The 26,880-nt window shown below is 41.6% G+C and overlaps 1 protein-coding gene across 1 annotated transcript in view; it reads left to right on the top strand.

Annotated features, from left to right (window-relative positions):
• Positions 1–26,880, top strand: part of LOC127053999 (gamma-aminobutyric acid receptor subunit pi-like) — a 57,395-nt gene that overhangs the window by 20,663 nt on the left and 9,852 nt on the right. The window contains exons 3-6 of the mRNA XM_050959594.1: positions 3,248–3,315; positions 4,836–5,053; positions 7,449–7,531; positions 16,175–16,312. Coding sequence (XP_050815551.1) covers positions 3,248–3,315; positions 4,836–5,053; positions 7,449–7,531; positions 16,175–16,312 — 507 coding nt within the window. The remainder of the gene's footprint in view (positions 1–3,247; positions 3,316–4,835; positions 5,054–7,448; positions 7,532–16,174; positions 16,313–26,880) is intronic.

Raw genomic sequence — 26,880 nt, 5'->3', positions numbered from 1 at the left:
TTTAAGAATTGGTTAGATAAATATCTGCCAGGGATGGTCTCAATATACTTACTCCTGCCACAGCAAGGGGGATGGAATAAATTAACTCTTGAGGCCCCTTCCAACCATATATTTCTATGATATTAAAAGCCTTTCAAGACAGACAAAGTGCTTTATATCATAAGGGTCTGATGTACAAAACAGCTGTTAAAAGACAAGTCTTTATATCCTGTCCTTTTCACCATTGAAGAGGAAGTGGTCTGTGCTGTAGATTACAAACTTGTGGATTCAAACCTAGCTATTAACCCATGTAGGGATGGATCCTGGAGAAACTCTAGATTGCAAACCATAGCATTTATGAGTGAATTTGGATGTTGTGCTAGTATTGTTTTTACTATTGCATTTTTAGTGTTTGTAGTTGGGTTTATCGGCACAGCCCTTTAAGAACAGGATGTGACTGACAGAGTCTGTTTGAGTTGGAGTGTTTGTCCTCACTGCAGTTAGCTCAAGTGATGTATACTTGAATTAACTTCTGTTGAGTTAGCTTGATCACACCGAAAAGCACTTAAACTGCGGAGTGATTGGATCAGCAGCACAGGGTAGCTGTGTCCTACTGTATTACTAGCTTAAGCATCAGCATTGCTTGAGTTTCAACCCATACCCCCTGATGAGCCAGCTAGCTCAAATTTAAATAATCACTTGAGCTAGAGATTTGGTTGTGCGGATGGGAGTGAGGTTAGGGGGAATACTTGAGTTATACATTGAGCTAACACTGCAATTAAGACAAGCCCTTCATGCCAGGTGTGGAAGATTCTGCCTGTGTAAACTAAAACAACCCACCCACCCATATACTAATCATTCCAGAAAATCAACCTAGTTCTCAAATGTGTAACACTAGCCTTTATCGGGACTGGCTGTTTCAGGAATTTGCTAATAAGCTATAAAGCCTTTCACCTGTAGGTCGCTCAATTGAATCCTGTTTAGCTCTGTAGGGATTAGATGTTGTTTTGTATAATGGAAGTTTGATGACTCGGACTCCTATGAGATAAGTTTGGTAAGCCTCAGTTCTAGCTCTCACATTACACACTCACACCTATGCTTTGCATTAAATTGTAAGCTCTTCAGGACACTGACTTGTGTTTGTACAGTGCCTAGCACAATGGTGCGCCAAACTCATTTGGGGCCTCGAGTGAGAGATCCAGCTGCAAGGAGGGAGCAAAATCACCATATTCATTCTAAATTTGTGAAAGCTGGCAACACTGTTAAATTGTCACACACACATTGGGATGCAGGCAGGGATTCAGAAAGCAGAAGAGAGATCAAAAAAGCATGATTTAATCATTTTTTTTTTAAATCATGATTTGCAAGGTCTGATTCATGATTTTTTAACCTTTGAGGTTGACAGTACTGTAACTGCCATATTGCTCTGTCACATGAATGGTCAGTGTCCGCTAATGTCTGTAGGCCCTGTTGCATCCTGGATGGAAAGGAATTGAATTTCATGAAAGTCCAGGTTTTGAAGCAGCAGCAAAGACAACTCAGTTGCCAGATCCCAGAACTAGACCTTGCAGATTCTGGTTTGTATAAATTACCATGCAGGGTTTGTTCAATGTTAATAATGAAATCCATTTTCACAACAATTTACAGGAGAAAAGAATGGGAAATGGTATAAACATGAGCAATTCTTGTGGCAAATTTTACGTAGTAAAAACTTAGCCTCTTTCTGGTTTGTCATGAGCTGAAGATGATGGAAATTAATATAGAAACCAGGAAGATAAGACATCAGTGATGTATCTGAGAAATTTTCAATCAAGTAATTTAGTTCCAAAATTTGCTTGGATCCTCAAAAGTTTAGTCTGAGTAATGGAACAATTCCTCTATCTCTAAATATAGTGTACAACGTACAGGGAAACAATGTTACACTGATAGACCAGTGTGCTACTTTAAACTGGAGCATTGTATTAAAAATTTTGACAGAATCCCAAGCTAACCACTGCTGGAGTGTCTTCCAGGAGTATCAATCTTGGCCATGATCATACCCTGTTCAACAGAGCTATGTCTCCTCTCACCTCTTCAGCAGAGTTCCAGCTCTTCAAAGTACAGGATGCTGGAAAATAGAACCCTGCCATTCCATCCAGATCTTACTCCAAGAAAACATTTACAATTGTAGTAACATATATTGTAACTTTAAGTGCTACACAAAAAGATTTGATACTCTGTGGGACCGCTTCCGGACCCTATATGTCACTCTGGTAGCATATACGAGATATTAATGCACTGCAAAGAGCTGAAGGAGCATCATAGGGCCACTGTAAACTAGATACATTTTATCTAAACCTTCCCTTATTGCTGGATGAAATATACTCAACTTCTCATAATTACTTAAAATAAGTTGTGCATATATTCAATGTTGGTTTCCTAGTAGATGCTCTCTTTTTTAATCATTATGCACACATTCAGCCAGGACAGTTGTGTACTGTGCTGTCATGGCAGCCCTTCATCATTCTGAATACTTCAGTTCACAACTGGTCACCCTCTCTCCACACTATGTAAATCTCTGCTCCTTTGGGGCATCAGAAGCCTAGCTCTACAAACATCACTATGAAACAATGACAACACTGTATATCTGTCTAACTAATATATTTCTAAGGTGCTTAATCACATTGTTATATAAGAGTTCTTGATATACAGGCTCTCACTAAGGCTATAGTATTTTTAGGGGAAGAATGGAATGACCAACTAGCTTTCTACCATAATTATACACAACTATGCAAATGATTCATTGCTAATAATCAAAAAGCAATTAGTGATGTCAAGATACAGTGACACAGAATAGACAGTAATTTCTTAAATAGACACTATATAAGGTAGATCATATAGCATCTGCAGATTAATCATGTGACAGACCCAGAAGCAACTCCATAGCTCACTAACATCTGAGGAACCAGCTGCTGTAACTGGAAGAATTATTTCCATGGCTGTGCATCTGGAAGCAAATGCAGTGGGAATAGTATCCTCAGCACCTTATTGCATCACGTATTCCCTACAGCTTTCACTGAAATGTAAAAAGTATAATATTTTATAAAGCTTTGGAAATAAAGATCTAAAGAACAAAAGTTGTGATCTAAATATATTAAATCATTGTATCATTAAATAATTAAAATATAGATCTAAGTTACTATACTTTTGTAGTCTATTGTAAATGATGAAAACTGAATATTTAAATACAATTACTTTAAACAATGTTCTGATTTTCAATTTTTTTCAGACGGTCCTGTCTCAGTAGGAATGAGTATGGATATAGCAAGCATTGATACAATATCAGAAATAAACATGGTATAGTAGCTTTGTAATATTTTTTATCTTATTTAAGTTAATGCCTGTTGTTTTACAGACCGCAGTAGTTTAGTTTTGAGATGGATTTCCTTCTTGTTCAACCAACACCATGCCTTGGATATTAGGAAATGGAGCCTTATATTTAAAGGACATGAAGTAGTTACCTTATGATAAGATTGTGCCTTCTGTAAGTACAAGTGCAAATCAGGTCCCCCATAGATCAACAGCAGTTAGATGTGTACTTTACACAATATTCTGCCATTCCAATGAATGACATACATAACAACAGTTATCTCCTGAATGAGACATTTCAGTCTCTGTGCATTTGAGAAAAATAGCCATATGTGACCATTAGAAACCAGTTTCCTTCTATTTAACCATAGCAGAAATCATACTATTATTCTTACCATGTATCTCAAACAACATTCTCATTCTAGCTATATTTCATTATAAAAAAACCCACGAACTTTGAAAAAAAGGAGACAAGTAGAGTATACCTTTTTACTTTATATATTTATTAAAGGTCTAATCCTGCTCCCATTGAAGTAAATGGCAAAACTCTAATTTCAAAAGCAGTTAGTCTGGGTCCAAAGTTAGGATCTTACTAGTTTTTTCAATATCAGAATTAAAATTAAATATACCTTTTAAACTAAATTTTTATTGCTGTGTATTATCACTTAACCATTAGAGATTTGAATCTGTCTACAAAAAATAAATATCAGCCCTTTCTGTATTACTACATACTTCCTTACATGTATCAGTATGTCAAAAGAGTTAGAAACAATGCAAGATAATGTAATATAATGGCAAAAGCATTCACTTTGTTAAAATCTAGCATTGATTTTAAAAGTGGCTTATGAATGGCATGACTGATATACAAAATAAAATGTCGTCTTTGAATCAGGGCAAAAGGCAAGCTGAGCATTTGATGAAATGCAAAGCCTTGATGTCTTTGGCATTATTAAGTTACCCTTGTCATTCTGAAGGTGTAAATTGTGCTATTGATTGGTTGAGTTCCCTTGATTTCCAATTACTCTTTCTTCCTTGACCCTTATACATTTGAATGTGCACAACTATATTAAAATGAATGTCTTTAGTAGTTTACATGAGCAAACAGATGTTTGTAGTATTTACATAAATTACCCTGAAGGTCATAGATTTACAAAGCCAGCTATGTCTGCGGAGAGTTTGGCTGACAGTGTTTGCTATTAGAGTCTGTTCAGTCATAAGGAACTAAATCCATTAGAGACAACACTTATTCATTGTCAGCCTCACATCAAATGACAAGAATTCTCAAATGCTAGAAAATTTAACAGCAAGCAAGCTAGTAAAACTGCTTACTTTAATGCCAATAGTTAAGAATTAGAATTGCAGAGTCACAGTCTGTTATGAGTGACCCACAGCTCTATTTCCATGTATTGAGGAGAGGAGAAAAAAGGACAAAATTTCTCTCAAATTACTTATGAAAAACCGAAGAATAATGGTTTATTCATTGTGGCATTTTCTGTATCTCCTTTCACGATTACACAGCTACCATATTTCTTAGGCAACGATGGACTGATGAACGACTTTGTTTTGAGGGTAATAAGAGTTTAAGTTTAGATGGTCGTCTTGTAGAAATGCTTTGGGTACCAGACACCTTCATAGTAGACTCAGAGAAATCTTTTCTTCATGATATCACTGTTGAAAATCATCTAATAAGAATATATCCCAATGGAACAGTCCTTTATGCCATACGGTATGTATACTTCATAAGACATATTTACACATAACTTCTATTTACATTTTAAATTATTCAGATTAGCACTATTTGCTCTTAATCTGGTCCCAGTTTAGAAATTTTTCTGCTTGTAGATATCTACTATATATATATATTTTTGCAGTTCTCTATAAATGCAGGTATTATCTGGCTATACCGAAAGAAGGACAGGAGACATTTGACATGGGTTTAATCAGGCTGCAACTTTATTATTAGATGTCTGGGACTACCTGGCAGATAAAAGTGTACAGTGCAGGTAACATGTTTATTCTATGTAATTACCCAGGGGGCTTTTACCAGCTCCCTCTCTTTTTCCATCCAGGTCAGGAGTCATTAGGGGTCACCAAATGAAATTAATAGGCAGCAGGTTTAAAGCAAACAAAAGGAAGTATTTTTTCACATAACACACAGTCAATCTGTGGAACTCCTTGCCAGAGGATGTTGTGAAGACCAAGACTATAACAGGGTTCAAAAAAGAACTAGATAAATTCATGGAGGATAGGTCCATCAATGGCTATTAGCCAGGATGGGCAGGGATGGTGCCCCTAGCCTCTGTTTGCCAGAAGCTGGGAATGGGCGACGGGATGGATCACTTGATGATTACCTGTTCTGTTCATTTCCTCCGGCGAATTGGCCACTATCGGAAGACAGGATATTGAGCTAGATGGACCTTTGGTCTAACCCAGTATGGCCATTCTTATGTCCCTCCAGCAAATCCATTGCTGGGACCTGACCATACCCAGGGGGGCTTCCACCAGCTCCCCCTCTTTTTCCATCCAGGTCCCTCCAGCAAATCCAGTGCCTGGGACCTTACTATCTACCCCACTCATAGGAGGGTTAAGGTAGGCTATAAGAATGGGGAATTGGCTCCCTGCCTTACCAAGCATAGGAGTCCCTAGCAACCCCCCATTCGTTCCTTTAATGAACACCTCTTTTTATGTCCTTTTCCTAGCCCTTTATCCAGTCACTGTATTCCTTCCCCATGGAGTACCTGCACTGGACATCCGCCACAAGGAGGAGCCAGCAATTAGTTTGGCTGCCTCCCGCCCAAATCCAGTCAGATTCCCAGACATCTTTCACTGCTCTCTTTTATTTCAGCCAAAACAAATGGTCTCTAAAGCTTTAGAGAGAAACCCCATCCTCTCTGAATAATTTGCTGCCCCACTATGCACAAATTGCTGAGCCTTTTATGACCCCAAGGGATTAGGCCTTCCCCCCTGTTAGCATCTGTCGTGCCTTGTCCACCCAGGTGACATTCCACGGCTCCCAGCCAAACCCTGTGTTAATGCATGTCTTGCAACACAGATGTGCATCAAGTCCCTTCTTGTTCTGGGCTATAATTGAACCCCTTTACACATTCCCAAATAGTGTTTTCCAAGGTGTGCCACATCATGTCGGTGACTGCTGACTGGCCTCTATGGTACACAGCAGTGGCATCAGCTGGTCCAATAACATGCTTCTCCTTCCATGTCAATGCAGGTTCACCCCATCACTAGACCCCAGTTGCCAACCAGCCTGTGCTATGTAAAAGGGAAGCTTCGGGCACAGAGCTACCCCTTTTAAAACCTGCATTCCCATGGGATGAGTCAGCAACCATGCTGATCCTTTTATAGAAGTTTTCATCTCTCTCCACCAACCATAAAACGCTGTTCCCTTCATTTGGCCAATCAGCCAAATATTCCTCCCCCCTCCCCTGCAGCATAAAGGTGCAGGGCGGTCATTGGTACTAGCCGCTTGTAGATATTAATATCAATATTAATTCTTTGACATTGCAGGGGCCTTGAGCTTTGGTGCACCTTGGTCCCTCCTGTTCTTTGCCAGTGGTGCACAGTAGCTTAGTCTCCTGTGCATTATAGTACTTTGGTCTAATTGCAGTTGATGGAGTTAGTGAAAGGATGGCTCAGTGATGTTGGTGATCTGTGTCATACAGGAGATCAGCCTATATTATCTGATGGTCACTTCTGGCCTCTGATTCTATGAAAATAAAAACCAATGCAATTAACATATTAACTAATTGATTTCTAAGTAGATCAGTTTGCTTAGATGTAGAGACTAAATTCAGCAATTAACCTTAGGCAACTCCAATCATTGCACATTACAAATGATCACAGGAAATGGCCCATTACTATTACTTGTTGTTATTTTGCTATAGATACTTAGAAAGCAGAGATTTACATAACAAGTGCAAGATATTTTATTTATAATTTGAACCTAAACTCAATTGTTCCTTGTTTCCATAAAGCATCAGTTACCTTTTTGTAGGCATATATATTTGCCCACAAATATTAGTTGAAGAAGTAGGAAAACCCATTTCTAATTATAGGACATGCAATATTATGTATAGTTAATAACCATCTACTTTCGGTTTTTAAAGGATAACTGCAACTGTTGCATGTAGTATGGATTTGACCAAATACCCTATGGACAAGCAGACATGTACCTTGCAACTGGAAAGCTGTAAGAGACTTTATTACTGCTACTTTTATGTAGTTAGGACAATATTTGTGATCTATTTTAAGGGCTTCTCGATAATGTATAACATTATCAAAGAGGGCTGGTATTTACAAAGACTAGTGAGAATTGGGTGACCAACTGCTACTGAATTTCAATGGGATTTGGGTGCCTCTCTATTTTAGGATAATTTGAAAATCCATCCCCAGAACACTGAAACACTAAGGGCTTGTCTTCACTATGAGCTAAATCAGCACTGCTGTGATCAATGCAGAGGTGTCGATTTAGATAGTCTGGTGAAGATGTGATAAATCGATGGGAGAGAGTCTCTTCTCAATAAAGCATGGTTTGGACACCACTGTAAATCGAGCTAAGCTGTGTCAATTTAAGTTACATAATTTATGTAACCTAGCTATCATAATTTAGATTGAATTACCTTCTCAGTTTAGACAAGGTCTAAGAATAAAGAGAAACATAAAAGACTATGAGCCTGATCCTCCATTCCACCACATGCAGAACTCCATAGACTTAGGTCTGCAAGCAGATGATCTTTTTAGTAGAGCTGAGCAAAGGATCTGCAGTCACTATTTCATCAGTTTAGTTGCTTCTTTTTTTCTTTGCTACAGCCATCCTATAGTTCCCACATCAAATTTATCTGTGTGAAGTGATCATGAGTAGTTTGTTGCAACTATTCAAGAATTGATATTCCAAACTCAGGGCTTGGCTACACTAGAGAGTTGCAGCGCTGGTGAGGGGGTTACAGCGCTGCAACTTAGGATGTGGCCACACTTGCAAAGCATGGCCAGCGCTGCAACTCCCTGGTTGCAGCACTGGCTGTACACCCGGTCGAGCCTCGGGTGTAGGGATTCCAGCGCTGGTGATCCAGCGCTGGTCAGCAAGTGTGGACGCCCACCAGCGCTTTTATTGACCTCCGGGGTATAAGGAGGTATCCCAGCATACCTTAGAAGCCTCTCTGGTAATCATGCACACTCCACTGCCCTGGGCTCAGCTGACCCCTCCTTTAAATGCCCTGGGAATTTTAAAAATCCCCTTCCTGTTTGCTCAGCCAGGTGTGGAGTGCAATCAATCATTCAATCAATCAGCGACCATGCCTCCACGCCCCAAACGAACCCCAGCATGGAACAATTCCAAGCTGCAGGACCTCATCAGTGTTTGGGGTGAGGAAGCTGTACAAGCACAGCTGCACTCCAGAAGGAGAAATGATGATACCTATGGGCAGATATTGCAGTCCTTGCTGAGAAGGGGCCATGAACGGGACACGCTGCAGTGCAGGGTCAAAATAAAAGAGCTGAGGAGTGCTTACTGCAAAGGAGGGAAATCGCCGCTCAGGAGCTGCCCCCACAACCTGCTGTTTTTACAAGGAGCTGGATGCAATACTTGGGTGTGACCCCACTGCCAATCCGAGGACCACGATGGAGAGTTCAGAGCAGGGAGAAGTGGGGGAGGGTGTAGAGGAAGCTGACAGTGAGGCTACTGGCGTGGAGGGAGACACCCCGGAGTCCCAGGAGGCATGCAGCCAGGAGCTCTTCTCAAGCCAGGAGGAGGCTAGCCAGTCGCAGCAGCTGGAAGTTGCTGTGGAGGAAGAAACTGAGGAGCGTGCTCGGGGTAAGCAGATTTTTATGTTTTGGGAGAGGAGGGTTTGGGTTATGGCTGCATGCATGCCTAAACGTGGAATAGCCCATTGATTTGCTCTATTACGTCTCTGTAATCTGCCTCGGTAATCTCTTGAAAAGTTGCAGCCAGAGCGTGCGCAATGTGCTTTCTCAAGTTTATCGGGAGAGCCACCGTGGTCCTTGTCTTGGTCAGGCTAACTCGTCCGATCCACTGTGCAGCGAGAGGTGGGGGGACCATGGCTGCACACAGGCAAGCTGCATAGGGGCCAGGGCGGAATCCACATTGCTGTAGAAGACCCTTCCTCTCTTCCCAGGTAACACGCAGCAGTGATATATCTGGCAGTAGGAAACCCTGTTGAGAATTTAGGGATACTTGAGTGCAGGGCGCCAGGTTCGCGTTCCTCCCCCAGCCCCGCGGTGTGTTCCGGTCTCCACACCCCCTTCCCAGCAGGCAGCCAGCCCCGCGGTGCGCTCCGGTCTTCCCCCCCGCCCAGCAGGCAGCCAGCCCCGCGGTGCGCTCCGGTCTCCCCACCCCCTTCCCAGCAGGCAGCCAGCCCCGCGGCGCGCTCTGGTCTTCCCCCCCCCCCCTTCCCAGCACGTAGCTAGCCCCGCGGTGCGCTCCGGTCTTCCCCCCCCCCAGCAGGCATCCAGCCCCGCGGTGCGCTCCGGTCTCCCCCCCCCCTCCCAGCAGGCATCCAGCCCCGCGGTGCGCTCCGGTCTTCCCCCCCCCCCAGCAGGCAGCCAGCCCCGCGGTGCATTCCGGTCTTCCCCCACCCTTCCCAGCAGGCAGCCAGCCCCGCGGTGCCCTCCGGTTTTTCCCCACCCTTCCCAGCAGGCAGCCAGCACAGCTGTGCGTTTCCCGCCCCCTCACCAGCAGGCCGGCAGTTACACGGACCGCCTCCCCCCCCCCCCGCCAGCAGCTCGCCACCTTCCTGTTCACTACTGTCCCCTGTGCAGGACACCAGCTACCTCCTGTACCCAGTGCAGATAAACCCCAGTGACCCATCGGTCAATTCCCCCTCCCAGGTGCACTCGGGGCAGAAACACTCACCCCATTGCTCGCCATGCCTTAGCTTCCCTGGCCTCTCTGTGTTATGTGAGGTATGTGGGAAGGATGCTACAAAAAGTCTAAAAACTCCTTCACTGTGTGATAATAAACAATGTAGCCTCTGTGTATTACATGTTTCTATCTATGTTTTTTTTAGTGACCTTGACTAATGCAGCCGGATCACTGGCCTCACGTCGGTTGCAGAACTTGAGAAAAAATCCCCAAAAATCAAAAGAAGAATTCATCAAAGCAGTTATGATTCACTACAACAGAGAAAGTAGGAAGACGCAGGAATGGAGAGAGAAAATGTATGAATGGAGAGAGAAAATGTATGAGTGGAGGCAAACAGAAAGCAGGAGAAAGGAATTGGCTATCAAAAAAACCTCAAAGCAGATGATAAGCCTCCTGGCTCGCCAAACTGAGTCTTTCGAGTCTCTCGTAGCCATGCAGGCAGATCTGTACCGTGGTAACCCACACCCCTCCCAAAGCTCTCTTTCTTGTTCCCCAGTATTTGCACAAAACACCTTTCTCCAGCAGCCAGTTTCTTATTACCCCCAGCTGCCCCCAACATCTGTACGATCACCTACCAGCCCTGATAACTATAATTCTTACCCTGTGCACTCCACCCCCATTACCCTGCAGCATAGTAATCCTGAAGTGCAGCAGACATTGAACAGTAATCAAAACAGGACATATTCAAACCTCTGAATGTACAGTCCACCACCCTAACCCCCCTGGCCTTTTATGTACTGTACTTTGAATAAAGGATTTTATGGCTTTTACAATACGTTTTATTATTGCAGGAAGTGGTAAATATTGTACCCCAACGTAGAACAAAGCACAACAAAGGCACCAAACATTACTGTTGGCTCTCAGCATCAAATTGCTCCCTTAAAGCATCCCTAATCCTTGAAGCCCTTTCCTGGGCCTCCCTAGTAGCCCTGCTCTCTGGCTGTGCAAATTCATCCTCTAGGCGTCGAACCTCGGAGGTCCATTCCTCACTGAATCTTTCACCCTTCCCTTCACAAATATTATGGAGGGTACAGCACGCGGATATAACAGCGGAGATGCTGCTTTCCCCCAAATCTAGCTTCCCATAAAGACACCTCCAGCGGGCTTTCAGATGTCCAAAAGCACACTCCACAGTCATTCTGCACCGGCTCAGCCTGTAGTTGAACCGATCCTTGCTCCTGTCAAGCTTCCCTGTATACGGTTTCATGAGCCATGGCATTAAGGGGTGAGCGGGGTCTCCAAGGATCACAGTGGGCATTTCGACATCACCTACTGTGATCTTGCGGTCTGGGAAAAAAGTTCTGGCCCTCAGCCTCCTGAACAGGGAACTGTTCCTAAAGATGCGTGCATCGTGCACCTTTCCAGGCCATCCTGAGTAAATGTCAGTGAAACGCCCATGGTGATCCACAAGCGCTTGCAGAACCACGGAGAAATACCCCTTGCGATTAACGTACTCTGATGCCAGGTGGGGTGGTGACAGAATAAGAATATGCGTCCCATCTATTGCCCCTCCACAGTTAGGGAAACCCATTTCTGCAAAGCCATCCACAATGTCCTGCACGTTCCCCAGAGTCACAGTTCTTCTTAGCAGGGTGCGATTAATGGCTGTGCAAACTTGCATCAGCACCATTCCAACGGTGGACTTTCCCACTCCAAACTGGTTCGCCACCGATCGGTAGCTGTCTGGAGTTGCCAGCTTCCAGATTGCAATAGCCACCCGCTTCTCCACTGGCAGGGCAGCTCTCAATCTCGTGTCTCTGCGCCGCAGGGTAGGGGCGAGCTCAGCACACAGTGCCATGAAAGTGGCTTTTCTCATCCGAAAGTTCTGCAGCCACTGCTCGTCATCCCAGGCTTGCAGGACGATGTGATCCCACCACTGAGTGCTGGTTTCCCGAGCCCAAAAGCGCCGTTCCACGGTGCTGAGCACGTCTGTTACTGCCACAAGCAATTGAGTGTCTTTAGCATCAGGCGTTTCAATATCATCGTCTGACTCCTCACTGTCACTTTGCAGCTGAAGGAATAGCTCCACTGCCATGCGTGATGTGCTGGCAACATTCCATCAGCAAGGTCCTCAGCAGCTCAGGCTCCATTTGTAACAGAAATCTCAGAAATCGCGCTGCAGACTCACAATGCCGCCAAACTACTCGGAATGTGTAGCAAAGCACCACGGGGCGTTGGAACAGGAAGCGGAAAGACCCGCACACTTCCTTCCCCTTCCCACAAGCCACAGTGCCAAAATGGGACGAGGTGCTCTGTGGGATAGCTGCCCACAATGCACCACTCCCAACAGCGCTGCAAGTGCTGTAAATGTGGCCACACTGCAGCGCTGGTAGCTGTCAGTGTGGCCACGCTGCAGCGCTGGCCCTACACAGCTGTACGAACACAGCTGTAACTACCAGCGCTGCAAAACTGTAAGTGTAGCCATACCCTCAATCTGTTTTGATTAGCTCAGATTGGTCACATATGTAACATGCTATTATTTCCGTTCCCTGATCAGATGAGTGTAACTCTGGTAATCAGAAAGATGATTTGAAACCTCTGAGAGTCTTGAATTTCTCAGGGAGAAGTAGCAGATAATCAGTCAGGGAATTTTAAATATTTATGCATACAAGACATCCCTGAAGCATTACTCATAGAAAAAAATAGGTTAGTATTAAACTTATTGGCCAGGACAGAGTTCAAATTTGATTTTCTCTCTCACATTAAAGCAAAGTAATTGCATCTACAGTTCTATCAGTAAAGGCTGTGGACAGATCCTTGTGTGACTTCTTTAATGGTCTCCATGCCAGAGCCATGGGGATGGAGAGAGAGTCATCAATGGAAAGACTAAGATCTAAATGTTCAATGCTTTGTATGAAGCAGTGTCCTATCCTACATTAAAATATACCACTTTACATGTGAGTACTTGCACAAGTGCAATATGTAATATCCATGAGTACTTGACTATGCAAGATTAAAACTAGTTTTCTACTACTATTCATGCAAGTAAAACTCAATTGAACAATTATTCATTGAAAGTGAACGCAAAAAGGGGCAAGAGCACAATTGAATCAAAGACTTCCAAATTTGAGGAAATACTTGTGGAATTTTTTTGCAGTATTTTCACATTTTTACTACTTCTTTTCTGCAAAACAACAGCACACCCCGTATTCATTTTTCAAATTATTCTACAGGTAATTTCCATCAAGAAGATGCTGTCAAATTTAATATTATATTGCCATTAAGGGTTTTATCCTGCAAAGCGTACTCACACAAGACTCCCACTAAGGTCATTGGCAGTATTATGGAGGCCACAATCAGAATTACTAGTTAGCAGAGATATTTTTTCTAAAAAAATTAAAAATAAAATAAAAAAAAGAGAGAGAAAACATATTGTTAAGTCAAAAACAGAATGATGTACTTACATCAATGCCATTGGCTAATGAGTCGTTCAGCAGTTTCTGTAGTTCCCTCAGGAACTTAAAATGTATTTGACAAGGGGGAAAATAGAGGAATTCCCTGTCTAATTGAAAACTCAGATTTTTAGAATGATTCCATCTGTTCTATTAGACAACCCACAAGTATCTCCTGACTAAAGGGAAAACACGGTAATATAATCTAAACTGCTCCCATGGCATTCTTCTTTAGTTTCTAGAAAAATAGCCAAGAACACAGATTGCAGAATGAAAAAGATTATTAACAGCCTTTAACAGTGGCAGTCACTTTTTTGTTAAAAGCACTTTAAAATTTTTTTGGGGGGGCGCTATAGTTCAATAGTGTTAGTTTTCCTATTGGATAAGCAACACTGACTTGAAGAATAATATTTTACTTCTCTAGATATTGTTCACTTGTAAATATGGTTGCTGGGTATTATACACATATATAACATTTATAGTATAAAGCAAATATTTGAACTAAAATAAAATGTTAGGAATTTTGGTTAAACTATTATGAATATAAACACTTAAATAACATTACAAGATAATGATTATATGAGGACATTGCTATAGCGGCTTATGTAATGAAACACCTTATCTTCATTTGTAATGTTGTTATTTAATTATAGGAGCCAATTGAAAAATGGTAACAAAAATATCAGCAAGAACTGTTTGGTTTTTTTTGTGGGTAGAAATCATAAATACTTTGAACCACTTTTAATAATTCCACAATGAGAAATTTTCAGTCACTTATCTCCCAGAAAATCAAGTTTCAATTGACTATGAAATTATTAATTATTATTAATATTACTGCAGCATCAACCCCAATTGAGGCCTTGTTGTGCTACACATTGTACAGACACATAGTAAGAGATAGACCTTGCCCCAAAGAGTTTACAATTTCAATCCTTATCGACACTGCAAGTATCCAATCACATTACTATGTTTTCACACAGGCATCTATCTCACTTGCAAATAGTTATTCATCTTTTAGGCCTACCTTTGAACAGTTATTCCCTTTTGGAATTTGCTCTTCAACTTCTGTTCAGTGAAGGTCCTTCACTTATTCTTGAGAATCAGGGAAAAAACAGACTCTGAGGAGAAAGGAAATCTACTTATGAGATTCTGAAAACCTTTAGGCCAGGAAAAGTTCCTGCAAAGACCTACTCATGTGATTAACTTTATGCATTGTGAGTATCCTATTAACTTTTTTGGGACTACTTATAGCGCATAAAGAACATGAGAAGTCTGCAGGATTGAGGTATTAATATGGATGTAAAAGTTAGCTCCTCCCACTCAATGTCATTTAAAGAGACTAGAGAATTAAAGAAAAATAATATGGTTTTGTTCCTATCAGTTTCAAAGCTTTTGTCAATACAAACTTTCTCTAACATGTTGTGATATACATAACTCGTGCCCCTACCCTAAGAATAACGTTAGAGTGGGGAAACAATGTAATATTTATATGCAAAATGTAATTTGCCTGATACTCATGAAGCCCCCCCGAAGTTCTTTATAAGTGGTAATAGTTAAGATTAGTATTTTGAATATATTTTGATACTAAAATATGCTCTAAATCTGTAAATTGCTCAGATAGAACTATTTGCCTTTCCAAAAAATGGGGACTATTAAAGAAAATAAAAGCCTCCTTTCTGTAGTGTGCTTGCTCACAACTTTCTCAGGCTTCAAGAATTGTTTTTATCCACTGGTAGTTCATAAAGTTAGATGAAACCTGGAATTATGAACATCTGCATTTTTTGAAGTGACTCAAAGCTATTTTGGACATCCGTGTGAACATCACTTTACAGTGAACTCAATATGCACTTTGAGTTGCAGTATTCCATGGGGCAGCAGAGTGAGCAACAATGAGACTGAGGGTCAGGCAAATGCAAAGATGATTGATCTATGTAATCAAAAATAGATATTCAAATGCTTACTCTTAATACCTAGGTGTACATCAATATATTCTCAACTGGACCATATATATGAATGTATAAACTGGCCACTCTCTAATTTAATGTAAAATACACTTCAAAAGTGTTTTATCGATGTATAAGCCATGTACTGATTAATGTATACATAGCACAGTTGAGGTCTGTTATATGATACTTCTCCCACCTTGGGTGCCAATCATCTATGCCAGTTAAGAGAAGCCTTCCCTAAAGAATGCACAACCGGTAGCCTGCAAACAAGTCTCCGTGTTATAGCATATGTAGTTTATAAGCTCTGCTTTTCCAAGCTCCAGCAATTTTCCCTCTTCCTGTCGGACTTGATGGACTTTGCCTTTGAATATCCTATACAACTCATCCTTTTATTTGTCAGTTTACTCCAGCTTTTATTTTTCTACACCACCTATAGTATTTCTTTTGAGACCGGGCACTCAAATTAAATTTTCAAATTTTGTCATACAATCACATTATTTATAATCCAATTTCACTTTTTTTACAAATGGCAAAGGATCATAGACAAACATGTTCTACATAAACTATTTATTAAATTTAACAAAAACATTCACTGGTTGGTTTGTCTATAATTACAGGGGGCTATAATATCAATGATGTCCAGTTTTACTGGACCAGAGGAAATGATTCAGTTCGAGGCTTGAAGACACTCCGGTTGGCACAATATGCAGTAGAAGATCATTTTACTTCAGTATCTGAAGCAGTCTATGAAACAGGTAGGAACTCCCTTTGAGAACTTTCCACTTGAAGTTCAGAATGTGGAGATGAAAGCAGAATGGTGTGAACGAACTAACCAATTTGCCTTTCTTTTAGTATTTGCAAAAATGAAAAATCTCATCCAATTTCATTCATGTAAGCTATATGGCTTGTATGATATTCTTTAGGGAATTTGTAGCCTCTTAGAAAATGCACTCAACTGTTCAAATGTTTACAGTTATTGGACTTCTGCGGTAACATCTCGGAAAGTCACATACAATTTGAAGAAGCTGATTTCAGGCAAAGTTCTGCTCATGCAGCTATTAGCTGAAGCTTATGTTGTATGCTATATGCAATATGGGGAAGAGAGAGGAGGAGGAAAATTGTTTAATGTAACAATGAGGTTGTAAAGTGAAATATTCACATGACAGGGAATTCTAAAAGATATGCATCTAAATTTTCAAAAGTAACTAGTGATTTTGGCCTCTGAAAATCAGATATCTTTCAGGTTTCCTTAACTGGGCAAGTGAAAAATCACTAGTCACTTCTGAAAACAAACCAATATTTATCTCACAATGTTAAAGTCTTGTACAACTTACAAGAAATGCAGACTTTGCCACTAGGGCTTGTAAGTTAAACAACAGCTATTTGGTTTTGGCAGTTTCAGTCAAACTTTGATAAGTAGAGCCCTGAATAAGCAAAACTGTGAATTACTCTACCTAAAATATCTAAGGTACTATAATTATCATTTAAGAAGTTCCATAGGCAGGGCCGGTGCAACCATTTAGGCTACCTAGGCAGTCGCCTAGGGCACTAGGATTTGGGGGGTGTCATTTTCTTTGGCTGCCCCTGTTGCCACCAGCATTTAGGCGGGGGAGCTGGGGCAGGGGAGCGCGGGGAGGGCTGCCTGCAGCAAGTAAGGGGGGAGCAGCATGCAGGGGAACTCCCCGCGCCAGCTCACCCCTGCCCCGCCTCCTCCCAAAGCATGCTGTGGCTGCTTCACTTCTCCCGCCTCCCAAGCTTGCGGCACCAATCAGCTTGGGCGTCGCAAGCCTGGGAGGTGGGAGAAGTGAAGCAGGCATGCTGTGCTCGGGGTGCTCGTGCGCGGATCAGGGGTGAGCTGGGGCGGGGGGGTTGCCTCAGGGCAGAGGGTGGGGAGCTGCCGCAAGGGGAGCGCCTCAGGGTGGACGGGGGAACTACCGCGGGGGGGCATCTCAGGGCAGGGGTGCAGGGTGGCGGGGTGTGCAAGGTGGAAGTTTCATCTAGGGCGCGAAACATCCTTGCACTGGCCTTGTCCATAGGACTTCTGCAACTCTGATTCATCATAGAACAAAGCTGTGGAAAATATTTCTTTAGCTATACAGACTTTTTGGCTGTATCAGTTATGGTGGCTGTTCTGGAGATGCCAAAGGATCTTTCAAAGGGAAGAAGAGCTATCAAACATGCTTTATCCTCCTTGAGTTATTCGTTGACTCTTCTTTGTTCCTGTTTTATGATACATATTAAATACTATTTGTCTTATGCACAACCTACCATGCCAACCATAAGGATTTTCTTTATGTAATGACTCCTAGTGCACCCATTTACATTGTAATTTGGGACTCTGGCGTATGCTTTCCTAACCCTCATTTGCACACAAATTGCAACTTCTTTCCTCTACTGCATTGTTTGGATTTTATTCTTGAACAACACAGCACAAAAGGAAACACCATGATCTAACCTGAAATATTAACTCGGGTTAAAGCATCAAAGTCCTCCAAATGGATATCAAAATATAGATGAAACACAGAATAGCAGGCTTCATGATCACAAAGAGTCTTGCTACTTATATAACTGGCATCTGTTTCCTTTCCTCTCTTCCACAGCCCCTAGCTAAATCGCGTCAGGCTCAGTCAAAGGAGAATAATCCTTTAGTGCTGTTCTGCCCAGAAGCGAAGCAGGACCTGCTCACCATTCCAAAAAAAATAAATCTGTTTAATACTTACCACCTTCCCCTATCACATGTAGGGAGGGTCCAAACTGTAGCAGAAGCACAAAATGGATTCCATTGTTTTTCCGCAAATGGAATAAGGGCAGTTTCCCATTTAAGTGAAATGCAAATAGAGGCACAGTCACATGGACAGACATATTCTTTTCCCTAAGTATCTCTTGTGGACCCTCTCCCCCTGGTTTCAGTGTTAGCTGTGGAACATTAAACACATTGCAAAGTCAAAGTCTATTTTACTGTACTTTAACAAATACAGCTTATATTTATTAGAATTTCTCATACCTAATTGTACTTCGGATTCTTCTGTTTAAGAACACAGCAATATGAAGTGCTATGCAGTACATTTCTAACAGCAAAGCTTCTGAAATAATACCATAACCCTCTTAATTCTCTTTTAAACCTTTATGAATATGGTGTTAAATACAGAGGCTGTTCAGTTTTCCTACAATGTTTCATGGAAGCATTGCAATGCATTCTCTATCCTCTGTTATAAAAATTAGAGGCAAAAAGAATGATTGTAGATGCATATATACAGTATTAATAAAAAAAGCATACAGAAACCAAAGGTAATAATTATTTTGCTTTTTACAAACATATATTTGAAAGTATCTTATAAATATTATTTGTGCCTTAAAGGCTTCTGTGAGGCTAGGCAAAAAGCAGTGTATAATTCTTCTTACAAATGATAAACTGAGACAGTCGTTGGCAAAGCTGAGATTAGAATCTTGCAGTTAAGGAGATCAATCTATAAGCCTGTCACACAAAAAGCTTTCCCCAAGAGCAGGAAAAAGGGTGGCAAAATATGAAGTGTCGGAAAACAATTTGTAAATCAAGCAACAAAAGCAAATTACATAAACCAGTCCAAGAGCACATTAATAGCATTGCCACTTACTTTTCATTTTTGTCTGAGTAGAGTGTAGCTTAATTTTGGAAATAGGAAAATTCTGAGCTACAGTCACTTATTAGATTTTTGGTCAATACTTCTTAGCTAAAGTCCCAAATCTGCAAACACGCACATGCTTACCTTTCAGGATGTAAATAGGCTCACTGAGTTCTGTGAGCATCGTCATGTGACTAAAGTTATGCACATGTGAAATGTTTGCCAGATCAAACCTGAAGGGTGGATTTATATTTTTAGCCTTTTTTACATAATCTGGTTTTATTATTCTAATTTAGATAGTATATTCTTTTAATTGACTAGAGACATCTCTTACATTCACAGAACAACAAACAAGGGCATAGAAGAGAATGCTTGTTTGATGCCTACTGTATCCATTTACCAGCTGTCCTTCCTCATCTAGAAGACACAAGGAATGAAGTTGTAAAATGTAAAATTGTTTAAAACTAGAGTAGAAATCATTGAAGCTGGTGAAGAAATCCAATTCTGATTTAAAATGTTAAAGATAAGTACATTTGAAATTTCACACGAGTACCATGTTCAGCTATCATTAGCTGGTTGGGTGGGGAGATGTTGAGGGTTAGGACGAACAAGCACATGTTTAATAAAATATTCACACAGATCTAAATCAGTTACGGACTACAGCTGGTTGCACCTACAGAATCAGCCCCGGAGTCTTGTACCTGGCCCTGCAATCCTAACATCCAATGCCCCACATATAAACAGGGCAGAAGGCAAAGCTGAGGCATTGCTGGCCACAGGGGAAGCAATAGTTATTAGGTCTCTCCACTGAATGAGCTAGACGTGTGCTTTCTCCCATTGCTCTGTGGCTGTTTTCCTTTTGACTAACCACTGAAAGAGTGGATGCTCTTGTTGCTCTATTGGAGATACAGGCCCACATCACTGCTGTGAAGAGGATGATGTCTTTCAGCTGGCAGCACAGGGGTCTCGGGTTGCCCAGGACGAGAAAGTCAACGTGGGGAAAGTCAGGCTCTTTTTAACCTTGACCTTAGTGTTTCCACACCATACTGCTTCTTATGATCCAGTAGACTGGCTACTAAAAAAAGAACTTCATAAAAGATCCATGCAGATCTCAACAACAGCACAGTTAACTAAGTGTGAAAGCATGTTGCAGCCATACCTCAACATAGCCAAACTACATGTGTAATGATGCGTGGGGGGAAAGTCAAAGGCCTCCACTTTCCATTGTCCATTAACTTAGGGTGGCTTCAACATGGAGTGCTCGGCCTGAGATACATAGGGCCTAACTTTACAGATGGGCTGACCACCTACAATTCCAATGGGCTTCAATAGGAAATATAGATGCTGAGCACCTCTGAAAAGCAGGCCCTGTGTGTCTCAGACATCCAAAGTGAGTGGACATGGTTGAAAATATAGGCCACAGTGTATTCAGTATTCTTCTTAAAACAGAACTCCAAAGTAACAACGTCTAGATAAACAGGAGCTGTATTTCTCTACAATTACGTTCTTTGGTTTGGAATGAAGATCATCATTGATTGTACTTGGGGTAGAGAGGCAGTGCAAAACTTTTGGTAGGTTCTATTTAAGGCCAGAGAGGGTCTCTGGGGAACCATGGATAGAGTGGCAGTGGACGGCATAGGCGGAGGGAAGTCTCTGGACTTATTACATGCCTTGCATGGGGAAAGTACAACAAACACACACTCACTATTAAATGAGAGGCTCGAGAGCAGATCCATGTATTATGCACATCAAAAGGACCAGAAACTCTGCATAGGAGATACAGAGCAGTAGTGATAGCTATTCTGGACCAAAGCTGGAACAACAGCCATAGAGAAGCTGCACTGCAGTCCCACAACCCAATAGCCAGCAAGAGGAATGGAGAAACTACTCCTTCTCCAATTTCATTTATTCAAGAAGGGTGATCTTCATCCTAAACAGCAATAGCACATTTTGGTCACATACTGCAAGGTATAATTTTCTGTAGTCAGCTATGTTTGAGGCACCCTTTCAAATGTTATTTAACTCTTCTCCTTGTGCCCTCATTTAAGCAAAAAGCACCACCTTATAAGGCACAAGAGGAGAAGCAAGGGATGCACGGCTAAACCATATTCATGCCTTTGTGCAGGATGTACACCATACATCTTAACTGGCACCCAAGGGGTTTGTATACATATTTCATGAGGGAGAGCAGATTGTGCTCTTTGTGCCTGAATGCACACTTCTTTGTGGAATTGCATGGGATAACAAAAGTGCATCTTTAGATAAAGTGCTACACAGAGCTCTTTATATGAGTAAATTTCACTAGAAAGAAGACAGGAAATAGCCATGGGCCAGATGCTCCCCTCCACTTACACTGAGCAGAAATGAGAAAGGGAATGCAGAAAGCTGAAAGCAGCATCCCTGCAGAATGGTTCCCTCTACAAGCTTCTCCCACTGCCAGTGATTGTTGGGGGCAGAGATGAGGACATGCACATTGAACAACTTCTCCCACATCAGCCAGAAGTACGCACAGTAAGGATTTCAGTTATAGACCAGAACTTTATTATACAATTGGATATACGGGATGATTATCAACTGCCAAAGAGAAATGTTATAGCTTGAGAAGGAAACCTGTTTATTTAATCTTAGGTATATTTTCTCATGTGGTGCAGTGACATTCCATACTGATCAAACCATGGTTATGATAGTGATGTCTCTTTGAAGAATCAGAATCACTGCTGAAGACTAGTGTATGGCTTTGGACTCCAAAAGCCAAATTCAGAGACAAATTATAAAATGGGGGTAAGCCGGATCTCTTTGTACTCAGACTTCCTTAGACTTTACACCTGCTTTACCATTGCATAGGGGAGTCTATATTGGTATATGCCACTGAGCCAGAAAAGGGATATGCTATGTTGAGTGAGAACCATTTCTACTTACACCTTCTGCTCCTCACTGTGTATGTTACACCCGTTTATTTTCATGTAACAATATTATGAATGTAAGTATATGCAAGGTATCTAAATAAGTATGGAGAATTCAAACAATGTGAGGTTGAGTGATTCATACTTGAATTACTCCTCTTGAGTTAGCCTGGCTTGAGTGAGAGCCACTGTAAAATAACACTTGATTTGCACAGAGTGATTGCCATCAGCTGACAAATTGTGCTACCTTAAGCTTTAGCTACTATCCCCTCTCAGGCCAGACAATTCAAGTTAAAAGTACCACAACCCTCGAGTTATGGGTTTGTGGGTATGGACAGAACTCAAGTTAGGGACAACACTCAGATAGCTCAAGTTAACTCTGCTGTGAAAACAGCACTGCCACTGTATCTCATATCTCCTCCTTTCAGTTACACAGGAGAGCAGTTTTATTAGATTGCCCAATACTGTACTTTCCATTATAGAAGATTCTTCTGACCCTTTTTGTAAAGCTGTGTCACCTCCATTGTTTCCTTGTATGCAGCAGGTCTTTGAAATTTGACAGGGAAAAAGCCCTCACACTAGAAGAGTGCCTTTTCTTGGTGCCATGAAATTCCATGCAGGTTAACTGAGGGTATGTCTACATAGTGAGTGGCAGTGAGTCTCAGAGCCCAGGGTGACAGACTCAGGCTTGTTCTGCAGCACTAAAAATAGCCATGTAGACATGCAGCTCTGGCTGGAGCTTGCGTTCTGAAGCCCAGGGATGGGGTGGGTCTTCAGAGCCTGAACTCCAGCCTGAGCCACAATTGTCTACCCAGCTATTTTTAGTGCTGCAGCAGAAGCCTAAGTCTGTTGACCTGGGTAGTGAGGCTTGCTATGTAGACTATTTTGAGTTATAAACTGTTGAAAAACTCTCCACTTTCCCTTTAAAAAAAAACAACAAAAAACAGAATGTGTGTTTAGCTTTTTCCTTTTAAAAAAACCTAGGAAATTGCATACAAAACACTGCTTAGACGAATGTTATATAGGTTGCAAAATCAAGTTAGAAAATGCCAAATTTACAGTTACCTGCACAACTGTAATGTTTTATGTTACAGTCTGTCATTACATGATCACACAGCAATTTTCCCCCAGCACCTTTGCCTTGTTTAATGCACAACATGGATGAAGAAAGGGGGCAGAATTAGTGTTGCACAGGAAACTGTAAATTTGACATTTTTAAAGGCTTGACTTCGCCCTGATCTACACTGGAATAACTCGTTTGGTAAAGGAAGTGTTTTTTAAAGATATGTAGTTATATTGGCAAAAACCCTAGTATAAGTGCAGTTATATTGGTATAAAGAAGATTTATGTCAGTATAATTTTCTTTTCCCTGTGAGAATAGCTACTACCTGTATAAATCTCCAATTGTACTATATAGCTGACCCCAATAAGGAGGCTGAACTCTCAACTATCCCGGCATAGTTAAAGCGTTACAACTTTCTAATGGAGCCAAGCTCTTTGTAACCTTAATAACTTTCTTTAGACTAGTTTTATGTATGTAATTTTAAAAATATTGTAAACATTTAAATGTAAGCAGCCATATTCTAGTCTGGTAGCAATAAGACAGACCTGTGTGTGCATTCGTAGGCTGTTGTTGCACTTCACGCTGTTAAAAAGTCCTCTCAACCTCATACCTCACAATGCACCTGAGAGATGCACAAATAGCCTATTAATGCAGATACTGCTGTTGTGGCTTACCGCTAAAGTGCATCCATATTTATAAAGCACAGTCATGACTCATGGCACACAGTATTAGAAACAAGCATACAACTTCACTTAGTCAAATAAAAATAGCTCAAGCCAACTGACTACAGTGAATACCTGAATTTCACCCTTACAGAGTTTGGAAAAATGTGAATTTTTAAAAAAGTTAGAGATCATCATTTTGTAACCTTCAAAATAAAGTATGTACTGAACATTAATTGTAGATCCAGCTATGTTAATAAAAATCAGATTGTTTCTTTATTTTCATGCATTATAGCCTAGCAGGAACATAAGGTAAAAGGAAATTCACATCCTAAACTTTAATTGCACAGACATACAAAAGCTCACTTAGGAATCTGGGACTATGAAGAACGAAATTCAGACTTAGCATAAGGGTGTGTAATTCCACTACTTTTACCAAGTGTTCATTTGGCTTCAAGGTTCAGATCCTTGTGCAAGTCATAGAAACATAGGACTGGAAGGGACCTCAAGAGCTCTTCTAGTGCAGTCCCCTGCACTCCTCAGTGCAGGACTAAGCATTATCTAGACCAGCCCTGACAGGTGTTTGTCTAACCTGCTCTTAAAAATCTTCAATGATGGAGATTCCACAACCTCCCTAAGCAATTTATCCCAGTGCTTAACCACCCTGACAGGAAGTTTTTCCTAATGCCTTTGCTGCAATTTTGCCCATTACTTCTTGTCCTATTTTCAGAGGTTAAAGAGAACACTTTTTCTCTCTCCTTGTAACAACCTTTTATATACTTCAAAACTGTTATCGTGTCCCCCCTCATTCTTCTCTTCTCCAGATTAGACAAATCCAATTTTTTCAATGTTCCTTCACGGGTCATGTTTTCTAGATCTTTAATAATTTTTGTTGCTCTTCTCTGTACTTTCTCCAATTTGCCCACATCTTTCCTGAAATGTGGCACCCAGAACGAGACACAATACTCCAGTTGAGGCCTAATCAGCGCAGAGTAGAACTAAGGAATTATTTCGTGTCTTGCTTACAACACTCCTGCTAATACATCCCAGAATGATGTTTGCTTTTTTTGCAACAGTGTTACACTGCTGACTCATATTTAAATTGTGATCCATTATAACCCCCAGATCTCTTTCCACAGTACTCTTTCGTAGGCAGTCTTTTCCCAGTTTGTATGCACGCAACTGATTGTTCCTTCCTAAGTGGAATATTTCATCATATTTACTTCAGACCATTTCTCTCCACTTTGTTCAGATCATTCTGAATTTTAATCTTATTCTCCAAAGCACTTGCAATTCCTCCCATCTTGGGGGGTTTATGAGTGTACTTTGTATGCCATTGTCTAAATCATTGATGAAGATATTGAACAGAACTGGACCCAGAACTGATCTCTGTGGGCCTTCTCTTGATATATGCCCTTCCAGCTTGACCATGAACCACTGATAACTACTCTCTGGGAATGGTTTTCCAACGAGTAATGCACCCACCTTATAGTTGCTCCATCTAGGTTGTATTTCCCTAGTTCGTTTATGAGAAGGTCATGCAAGACAGTATCAAAAGCCTTACTAAAGTTGAGATATACCACATCTTCTACTCCACTTCCCCATCCACAAGACTTGTTACTCTGTCAAAAAAAGTTATTAGGTTGGTTTGACATGATTTATTCTTGACAAATACATGCTGACTGTTATTTATCACCTTATTATCTTCCAGATGTCTGGAAATGGATTGCTTCATTATTTACTCCATTATCTTTTCAGGTACTGAAGTTCAGCTGACTGGTCTGTAATTCCCTGGGTTGTCCTTATTCAACTTTTTATAGATGGTCACTATATTTACCCTTTTCTAGTCCCCTGGAATTTTACCATCTTTCATGACTTTTCAAAATAATCGCTAATGGCTCAGATATCTCCTCAGTCTCAGGGTACATCTACACTACGGGATTATTCCGATTTTACATAAACTGGTTTTATAAAACAGATTGTATAAAGTCGAGTGCACGCGGCCACACTAAGCACATTAATTCGGTGGTGTGCCTCCATGGTCCAAGGCTAGCGTCGATTTCCGGAGCGTTGCACTGTGGGTATCTATTCCATAGCTATCCCATAGTTCCCGCAGTCTCCCCCGCCCCTTAGAATTCTGGGTTGAGAGCCCAGTGGCTGATGGGGCAAAAATCATTGTCGCAGGTGGTTCTGGGTAAATGTTGTCAGTCATTCCTTCCTCCGGGAAAGCAACGGCAGACAATCATTTCATGCCCTTTTCCCCTGGATTGCCCTGGCAGACACCATAGCACGGCAACCATGGAGCCTGTTCAGCATTTTTTTTTTTTTTTTACAGTCACCGTATGTGTACTGGATGCCACGGACAGAGGCGATACTCCAGCACTACACAGCAGCATTCATTTGCTTTTGCATGATAGCAGAGATGGTTACCAGTCGTTCTGTACCATCTGCTGCCAGTGTAATTTGGCAATGAGATGACGATTATCTGTCCTTCTGTGCTGTCTGCTGCTATCATGGGTGCCCCTGGCTGAGATCGGCTGGGGGCGCAAAAGCAAAACTGGGAATGACTCCCCGAGTCAATCCCTCCTTTATGGTTTCTAAAAATAGAGTCAGTCCTGCCTAGAATATGGGGCAAATGTACTAGAGAAGCAGTGTATCAGAGAGTACAGCTGCTCCGTGTCAGATCCTGCAGAAATGATGAGCTACATGCCATTCACGGGGGGTGACCCTGCAACAACCCCACCCATTGCTTCCCTCCTCCCCCAACCTTCCTGGGCTACCGTGGCAGTGTCCCCCTCATTTGTGTCATGAAGTAATAAAGAATGCAGGAATAAGAAACACTGAGTTTAGTGACATAAAATGAGGGGGAGGCAGCCTCCCAGAACCATGATAGTCCAGGCAGGACATTAAGCAGTGTGGGGGAGAGGAGCCCAGCATCCCACTGCTATGATAGTCCAGGCAGTACAGAATCTTTTCTTTTCACATGAAAGGGAGGAGGCTGATGGGGGCTGGGAGCTGAGCTTCAAGTTGCTATGATGAAGACGGTTACCAGCCATTCTGTACCATCTACTGGGAACGACCGGGAGTCATTCC

Source organism: Gopherus flavomarginatus, chromosome 6 (genome assembly GCF_025201925.1).
Source record: "Gopherus flavomarginatus isolate rGopFla2 chromosome 6, rGopFla2.mat.asm, whole genome shotgun sequence".
Taxonomy (NCBI): domain Eukaryota; kingdom Metazoa; phylum Chordata; order Testudines; family Testudinidae; genus Gopherus; species Gopherus flavomarginatus.
Note: the sequence above shows the minus strand (reverse complement) of the source record. Positions and strands in the feature narration are given on the sequence as shown.